This window comes from Grammomys surdaster, unplaced genomic scaffold (genome assembly GCF_004785775.1).
Source record: "Grammomys surdaster isolate TR1022 unplaced genomic scaffold, NIH_TR_1.0 915, whole genome shotgun sequence".
NCBI lineage: Eukaryota > Metazoa > Chordata > Mammalia > Rodentia > Muridae > Grammomys > Grammomys surdaster.
The window spans coordinates 32420-41993 of record NW_021605334.1 but is presented as its reverse complement, the minus strand read 5'-3'; the positions used below and the strand labels follow the sequence as shown (position 1 = coordinate 41993).

Below are 9574 nucleotides of genomic sequence, written 5' to 3'. Positions count from 1 at the left end.
GTTCATCAATGAAGAAAGTTACGGAAGGAACCTGGAGGCACAGTCCATGAAAAAAACCATTTCTTTCTACCTTGCTCTCCTTGGCTTTCTCAGCCTTCTTTCTTATACTAACCTGCATAGAGGTGGTACCACTGACAATGGGCTGAACCCTCCTACATCAGTTATTAATTAAGAAAATGCCCCTCCCCCCATGCTGACTTGCCTATAGGGCAATGTGAGGTAGACAAATCCTGAATTGAGATTCCAGATACTTATAGGTTTGTGTCAAGTTGACAAAAACAACCAGGACAGACAGTTAAACACATTAATGAGAGAATATTGAACGAATTCATTTATTTATTAGAATTACCAGCGATGAAACTGACCTGATATTTGTTATATGACAAAACATAAATTATCACTCAGTCTAGTTTCCTGCTTTCTACATGCATGTCATTAATATGTTTAACTCCAAACTGAACCATTTTTAAAACTCATCTCTCAGAAACATGTTTTACTATTTGACTGAGAAAGAACTTTAAGATTTAGAGAGGCATGGCCCAGTTTTGAGAAGAAATCCACATTTAAATCCAACGATTTCAGCGGTGCTGAAAGAAATGCAAACACAACCAAATAACTTAGATAAGGGGTTCACTTTTTTAGTTGGGTTTATACCACATTTGGAGAACATTAACTCGGATTTTTGGAGTGAGATAGCCTAATGTCTTGACTCTAGCATTTAAAAAACAGTTAAGTATAGTGCCTAATACATTGTGTGTGTGTGTGTTCCACCGCCCCGCTCCCTCCTCCCCTCTCCCTCCTCACTGTCCTTTCTGCCTGCAATGCTAATCTCATCCTGTGTGTAATTCCTATGCATCTGGTAAAACTCCATTTAGTTAATCCCCCAGGAAGCCTTCAGATTTCCCTAGATAGCCCTGGAATGCTTCTTTTTTGTTCCTACAATACTGTGCTTTTCCTCATCCATAACAGTGAAACAGTACGTTTATTTCTTCTCAAGAAAGAAAGATGTGTCTAGTATTTCTTTATTCTCAGCTCTTAGCATACTATCTGACATTTAGGATTATGGGCGTTAAAGTAAACATACTTAATATTAAGCTCAGAATCCAACCAATTCTTCATTGAAAAATTCATTCAGTGTGATTGTGGTTGCCCATAGCTGTGATCCTGGCACTCCAGAGGCTGACACCAGAAGGATGTAAATTTCAAGGCTAGCCTGGGGTATGTAAGAAGGCCCTATTTTAGAATCAATCAATCAAACAAACAAACAAACAGCAAGCCCTTTACAAATCATTCATGTACTTGTGACTGCAAAATGTTTCCTTGCTCTGCTGTAACCAAGATGAACAAATTTTCTCCTCTCACCGTCACCACTACCTTTGTTTCTCGCCCCCTCCCCCTTCCGTGCCTTCTCTCTGCTTTGCTTTTGCTTCTCATCGGGCTGCAGAATAGAGCGGGAGGCTGGCTGGGCTGGAGAGGAAGTCAAGTATGTCATAGCAGGGGAGGAGGGTCTACAGGACTGCTAGTTTTAAAGAGGAAAACTCAAATCAAGCACCAAAACACACAGCAAGGGAGAGGAAGGAGAGCAGAAAGGCATTCCTCTGTGGAGCTGAACCCTCACAGCACTGAGGCAGACAGGCACTGAAGCTCAATTTGGCATACCTGAGTGACTCGAGACTCAAGGTAACTATTTTATCACCCTCCTTGTCTTTTCTTTCCAGTCCATTGCTTCTGGAATTCCGGAGCTTCTGAATTTGAGCTGGGGATAGGCACGTCTGTTGTTTCTCTATTGAGAGAAGATCTACTGTGAAGCCTGTGCCTGGAAAGCAGTTTAGAGTTCCAAAAGCAGCCGAAGCTCTTTCCGAGGGGAGAATTCAGAAAATTCAGATTGCTTTCGAGCATCCAGTGAATTTTAAAAGTATTTTGATTGGGTTCAATGCATCTGGGTGCTAGCCTTGTCTTTTATGAGCAGACAAAAAGTCAGACACAAGCTAGTTGGAAGCACAAGGGAATATTGCTGAGGCAAAGAATTGTTTCTTAATTCTTACTTGAAGTTGTTTTCTCCCTTTGCTTGCACTTCCAGTTTAGCTGTTAACTACTTTGATTTCTTGGATTTCTGACTTGGGGCAGTATAAAAGGTGGGGACCACTTTTCTAATTTGAATATGTGGGTTTGTTCTTACAAACAAGTAAATATTTAAAACACATCGGTTTAAAAGATGAGAGAGACAGAAGCCAAGAAACAGAGAAAAGAAAGTAAAGGATTCCAGAAGAAAATGGAGGGCGGTAGGTAGGAAAGGGGAATTAGGACCTAGGGAATTCAGGCTTAATAAAACAGAAAACTGATTGTTTATAAAGTGTCTGGTTTTCTCACAAATGTCTTCCTGCACATTTTCTGGCAGTCACGGATCATTTTGATGAGCTTACAGTACGGTGTACTTTGCTACAGCTGACTTTTGTCTTTGGAAAACATGGATCTTGGTTACAAGTAGAATTATTCAGAGCCAGAAATGGAGAGATACATTGGCTAGTTTCTTTACTGCCTTTGAAATGCTAAAATATACGACTCAGTTCTTCTGGGCTTGGTATACAGCTGCTTTTATCGTCTTCTCTGCAGCCTGATTTAAGCCCTTTATTAAATGTCACCTCATTTACTTCCTCCTTACAGGGACTCTTATTTCTTTGATTAACTGAGGGCACTACCAACAAACTCTTACCAGCCTCCGGTTTATTCATGAAAGAGAATAAATGAGGTATTTCAGGGTTTCTTAAAAGGCTGCCTTCTGCCCACCCCCAGACCCCCCACAAAGGGGGAAAAGCATTTCCAAAACTGACTGCTTGTTAGGTTAGGAGAACTCTTTGTGTTTGTTGCTCGGCTGTTTCCCCATAAGCAAAACCAGCTTGACAGAGAACATTGAGCTGGAGAAAGGGAGAAAGAAGTTATATAGGAAGCTTTATATGTAGAAAAGAGTTTTTTACATCGCAAATACATACAAACAGATAAACATCTTCCTGTTTGGGGAGTATGTCCTCCTTGACTTCATGCTGTAATGTATGCACAAGGGGCTGTTTTGAACTTGATATTTTCATTATTAAAGAAACCACTTTCATTTTCTTTCTAACAGGAAGAAAAAAGCAAAGCAAAACAAAAAACAATCTACCAAAAACCACTCACACATTGAGGTACCTAGCTATGAATAGTGTCACATGTAGCTTTTCACAGTAGCGTTTCTATATCTATGTTTAAAAACGTTTGAGAAAGGCAGGAGCTGAAGTTCCAGTGCAGCTCCATCCTGACTTTTGTTCTGATTTCTTCTCCCAGAATAAGGACTCTGTCCTTTTGAAAGAAGCTAACATTGTTTTGTTAACAGGAGCGGCAAACTGGCTACTCAGCTTGACTCCCTAAAACACTGGTTCTCAATCTTCCTATGCTGCAACCCTTTAATATATTTCTTAATGTTGGGGTGACCCCCAACTATAAAATTACTTTCGTTGCCTACTTCATAACTAATTTTGCTACTGTTATGAATCATATATGATTTCCTTCTTATATTATTAATTAGTTTTTTCTATATTCATCTTCTAGCTAAAAAACATTGAGGCTCAGAGAAGAAATTTTATAGTTTGCTCAAAGTTACCCAGCTAATAACTGGTAGAGTCAGGATTCTAACCGGACATGTTCTTTTATTAATTTACAAGAAGAGACAAGTAGATATTGAATTAGCAGAATAAATAAAAAGGACATTACAAACATTCAGAATCATAACTTTTAGTCACATGGACATGAAAAATGAATGTGCTTGAGGAACTGGTTATAGGTTCAGTGCAGCTAACATATCCAAAGAGAAAACTTCAAAGGGAAAGAGAACTGGGATTAACCAATTAAGAGCAAGGCAAGGGCAGCTACCTTATAAAATTTGGGAGCCAATATTGTTGTCTTCATTTTATTTTCTCATAGCTTTCAGATCCATTTTTTAAAATTTAAATTAATTTATGTTATTAATATGTGTTCATTGTGAAAATGGTGAATTGCATTCTGTGGATTTTCATATGCTTTATTAAATACAAATGCATTTTCTTATCTTGACTTTGAGGAAGTTTTGATAGAGATAGCCAGAGTCAGCATCTTAGTAGGATAGTTCCAATTCTAGTATAAACAGAGACTGAAAAAAATAGTCCCTGTAAAGAAGTTAATAGACTGTGCACCTGCTTCTCTCTGGGCAGTGGGAACATCAATAGTATTTACCTCATTGGATTGTTGGACATAATTAACTGAGTTAGTACAGGAAGAGATCAAATGAAGACTGGCATGCAGTATTTCATAAATGTTAGGTGCATATATCTTCCACATTATCATTATATTAGATGAAAGTGTAGGAAACCCTATGAGTGCAAAGGTAAATGAATGCTTGAACATTTCTATTCTTTATTGGGAAACTCAATTGTTCTTAGCAATAGGGTGGATGTCAGAAGGATGAAATAAGACTTGTGAGGAAGGGGGAAGAAAAGTTCTGAGTAAGGACATATCAACAAATAGTAAATTAAAAAAAAGACACATCAAAAGCAGCCAACAGTCACCTACACATTTTTTCATACATGTGCATATTAGCAGATATAATCAAAAGTATGAAGTAGCTAATAAAAAGCTTTGTGATCTGCTTGAGTTTAGATAGCAGCATAACTACTTTCTAGTTTATGTTGGGCAATGTTTTAGCATCTGTTATTTAACGGTGTGTGAATGATAAAAGTAACCACTTCATCAGCCAGGAACAACGCCTAGCACAGACACCCTATATAGTGCTATTATATATTCTTATCATTACAAAGGAGATGCAACTAGCTTATCATTTAGAGTTTCCATGTAAGAGATTTGGATTTGATATATAGGTAAATTGAAACCATTTAATCATAGTAAACAGAGAAGATGTCATAGCAGCTGGTCTGAAAGCAAAATTAATAATTTCTTGTGTTGGGCAGTAGGAAAGATGGATGTGAATGTGTAACAACCAGAAGGAGACAAAGCAGTTGGAAAGGTATTGTGTTAGTGCACAATATAAATTGTCAGTGGTAGTAATGTGTATCCAAGAGACATCCCAAAGGAATGGCTTCTAGTTAGTGACAAATATGGATAAGAAGGAAGGGTAAGTCATTAAAATGACTTGGGATTTAGAACTTTGATGTGGATGACATAAAATTGTGGTTCTTCTGACAATAGGAAAAGTTATAAAATGTGACAAGTTTGGGCCGGAAACATAAAGACAAATAATAATGAATTCTATTTAAAAAAAAAACTTTCACACACATAAAGGTGATTTTTCAACCTGCTAGAATCAAGGCACTGCCAAAGCAGTCAGCAAGGAGCTGCAAACAGGGAGCTGAAGGTTAGAAAACAGGAAGAAGCCTGTCTTGGAAATCGCAGAAGACATGTACAGGGATGTGTACTAGAGCAGGCAGTTAAAACCAATTTGGGCTGCAGACATTGGGAGTGGTTGGATGAACATATCAGGGTGTTAACAGCAAAAGGTATTTGAGTAATATAGGACTGAGAGTGAATAAAAGGGAGGAAATATATAATATAATAATATATATTCAAAACCATAAAATTAATTTTATAAGAATACACACAAATGAAAAGAAGCACACTAAGTGGACTGGCATAGTTGTTTGTCTTAGGGTCAGGGATGGGAGAGTGAATGAGTTGAGAAAATAAAGCAGAAAAGCAGAAATGTTCCAGAAAGGGAGTCTTGCATAAACTGTGGGTAACCTGCTATGACATGAGAATTATTGTCTGATGAAGGGGCAGTTAGGGCTGGGGTTTTGCTCAGCGGAAGAGATCTTGCCTAGGGTGATACAAGCCCTCAAAGATGGAGAAAAGATTGCAAAGCCAAGCCATGAAGGTATTTTCTATGCTGCCAGTCCTAAGTTAACACAGTTAACAAATAAGTGGTTATGCTTTTGCATGAGTTTATATTTTCTTTTCTCAGTCAACAAATGTAGTGTGTGTGTGTGTGTGTGTGTGTGTACACCACGGTCAACATGTGAAGGTCAGAGGATAAAATTTAGGAGTTGGTTCCCTCCTTGTACTGAGATGGACTCCAGTTTTTGCTGTGTTACATACTCTATACTAGTTGGCAAATGAATTTCTGAGAAATTTTCCTGTCCCCACGTTGTATAGGCACCTGGGATTACAGGTCTATGGCACTGAATCCATGTTCTGACATAGGTTCAGGATCAGATGGGTCATTAGGCTTACATGGCTAGTGTCTTATGTATTGAGTGATCTCCAAAGCCTTGGGTTTCTTGATATACAGACTATATGTATTCAGAAAACGAATGCTTATGAACAGACTCCCCATACAATATACACTCTTGCTCAAAAGTAATGTTTTGTTCTTTCAGGTCAACATGGCCATGCCAGAAAAATCAAGTTGTGTCAACCCGACCGAGGAGTGCAGCAGTTTCCCTGAGATTATTGAACTCAATGTAGGTGGCCAGGTGTATATAACTCGATATCCTACTTTGATCAGCATTCCTGGTTCCCGGCTCTGGGAAATGTTCAGTGTAAAGAACCCTTGCTCACTGATCAAGGACAACAAAGGGAGATTCTTCATAGATCGAGATGGTTTTCTCTTTCGCTATGTCCTCGACTACATGAGAGACATGCAAGTAGTGCTTCCAGATCACTTTCCAGAGTGTGGCCGGCTCCGTAGAGAAGCAGAATACTTTAAACTGCCAGAACTAGCTAAGATGTTGGCTCTTAAAATGAACCAGCTCAACTCAATTGGCAATGACTCATGTCAGACTGAGCTAGAAGAGCTCTCACCCAGCATTGAAACCACGTTCAATTTCTCTTCAACCAATAGCATTCATATTAGCGGCCCTGATAATCCTGTGGTTCTGTCAGCTGCCACTGGTTCTGAGCTCAAGAAGGCTGGCTTCATCACTATTGGCTATCGAGGCTCTTATACTCTGGGCAGGGACAGCCAAACAGATGCCAAATTCCGCCGTGTGGCCAGAATCATGGTATGTGGTAAGATCTCATTAGCCAAGGAAGTGTTCGGAGACACTCTGAATGAGAGCAGAGACCCAGACCGCCCTCCAGAGCGATATACTTCTCGATACTACCTCAAATTCACTTTCTTGGAACAAGCCTTTGACAAACTAGCTGATGCTGGCTTCCACATGGTAGCATGCAACTCCACTGGCACCTGCACTGTCACCCATGACCAAACAGATGACAGGATCTGGACCTCTTACACTGAATATGTTTTCTATCGTGAGTGACACTTAAAATCACCCAGGAAATACAAACCCCCAGTCTCTCTCCTCTGTTTCCATGCCAACTGTCTCCTTTAGAAATAGACACATTAATCACGCTAGGTTCCCGAGTGTTCTGTATAATCTTGAACAATGCTACTTCTTTCATCATAACCACTTGAACCTTTGCTGGTTTTGTTCTTATACATCATTGCAGTCCATCTGTCTATCTTCTTTGGACTGTAGAGTGGAAGCCATTTGCTGAGAGGTGTGCATCAGTATAGATAGTAGAGGTATATTTCTGAAGTGGATGCTATTAAATATAACCACGTAAATTACATGTGTTGAGAACTATTAAGCTATGACTTCCAAGTTGTTTCTCAGTAATAACCTACCTTGAACTTGATTATGTACCTTGCTATCTGTATTCACCTACGGAAAGCCCTGTATTGCTGGGCTAGAGATTAGAGCAGGTAGTGTGAATGTGCTTTGCAGATGTTTTACCATGCTTAGTGGATGAACTGGACAACAGTTCTCTAGGAGGTTCATAGAAAGGTGGACCAATTCCAGAAGTATTAAGGACTTTTGATTTGATAGAAGCTAGGCAAACAGTTGTATGACTATTTTTTCCAAGAGTTGAAGGCTTAGCACTCAATTTGCTTTTGTATGAAAAATGTAGTAAGGAAGTATTTCATAGATATTACCTCAGTCATAAGCAACTGGTCCATTAAAAAAACTGTCCTAAAATATCTTCCATTAGAATTAAGTGCAAACATATATAGGGAAGAGAACAATGGACAATGTTGCTTTGTGTAAGTATATAAATGTATTAATTAGTGTAGTTTCACTAGTCAAATAATTAGCTGTGTTCACCCATTGTTAACTTGTTTATGTTGGTTGTTGGTGTGAGTGTGTGTTTTGCTTTTCTAGAGGCGGGGATGGGAAAAGGGGAGAAGAAAAAAGGAAAACAAGAAAATAACGAAAACAAAACAAAACACCTGAGATTCATTATCTGATTCCCTGCCAATGACTTTGTAAGTGACCAGGTTGGAAGAAAGTATTCATTCTCAGATGAGAACATCAGGGGCCTAAAATAAGTGACTGAATTATAAAAGACCATGACCAAGTCAAGAAAAAGAGGTTTTTAGGGCTCATTTTAGAAAATCATCCTTACCTCTGTGAAAGCTTTTAGCAATCAAGTAGTCAGAGAGTTTTGTCTTTCCTTTATTCTGCCCTTAACATGGACCACACACCTTTGTTGTTTGCATTGTCTTTAAACTCCTTTTCTATTCAGGTCTTTTTAAGTTTCAAAGAACTAAAACCCACATAAAATGGCTTGAGAAAGAAAAAAACTCTGCATGTGTCAGCAATGTGATTGTGTGAGCACTTTAAGCTCACATTTATCTTATTTTTTCTGTTGAGTCTAAAGGAAATATAGATGAATTAAGTCTCAGAGGGTCTGGGGAGCTGTCAATAATTGATATTCTATCTTTTCTCTCAAAGGCCATATGATTTTCCTCTGCTCATCTCCAAAGCTCATTGATTCCATATTTCTCCATGCCATTCGCTTTCTTTCTCACAATTTATAGGTGACCTGAACAGTATACCAGCCTTTCACTGAAGAGCAACTCCCAGGCATCTTTTCAGGCATACTTCTTTTGTCATTAATCTCATTTTCTAAATTCAAATCAGCTGTGGCCTAGGACAGAAAGGCTGAGTGGATGGTAGCTCTATGGCTTGGACAGCCATTACTATATGGATTACCACATAGTAGGCAAACAATCTTACATGGTCTCTCAGTATAGCACTTCAGATACTCTCTGGTCACTAACTCCTTTAAAGGTCAGTTGAATACAGAAGTTAAGACACAACACATTTTAGATGCTCTTAAAGAGACATTCCCCCCAGTTTACTTAGGTACTATTTTTATGGTTGTTGTCATTTTCATACTCTCCCTATGCAGTTTAGTCTTTACATTAGCTTACTTTTATGTAGATACATTTACTAGCCTTAGCCCCTCTGGCATGTTTCCAGTATTACCAAAGTCTTGATTGCTCCATCCACCTAATAGGGAAGTGGTCATCATTTATTTAAGGTGGTGAGTATATTGCAGTGCACGGAAAGTGAAGGAGCTGTGCCCTAGTGACTTACTACGTGATGCAGTTGTCTACAGTTTGCTCTCTCAGAAATATCGCTAACTTTTTTAAACAGAGGACTTGTAACACCGTTTTTTTAACTGTCATCAATTTACATTATTCTTAGCTTAAGATTATTTCTGAAACACTTGTCATTTGCTCTTCAAATTACTTTCTTTTTCACTC

General features: G+C 38.7%; 1 protein-coding gene across 1 annotated transcript; it reads left to right on the top strand.

The window, feature by feature from the left end:
• The first annotated feature begins 1559 nt into the window (after window positions 1-1559).
• LOC114634205 (BTB/POZ domain-containing protein KCTD12-like) lies at window positions 1560-7852 on the top strand. Its single transcript, XM_028782862.1, has 2 exons — window positions 1560-1680; window positions 6396-7852. The coding sequence occupies exon 2, from the start codon at window positions 6402-6404 to the stop codon at window positions 7278-7280; it is 879 nt and encodes a 292-aa protein (XP_028638695.1). The 5' UTR covers window positions 1560-1680; window positions 6396-6401; the 3' UTR covers window positions 7281-7852.
• The last annotated feature ends 1722 nt before the right edge of the window (window positions 7853-9574 follow it).

Bases quoted from the DNA above. Each gene is read 5' to 3' on its own strand.
- LOC114634205 (XM_028782862.1), top strand. From the start codon at position 6,402: ATGGCCATGCCAGAAAAATCAAGTTGTGTCAACCCGACCGAGGAGTGC.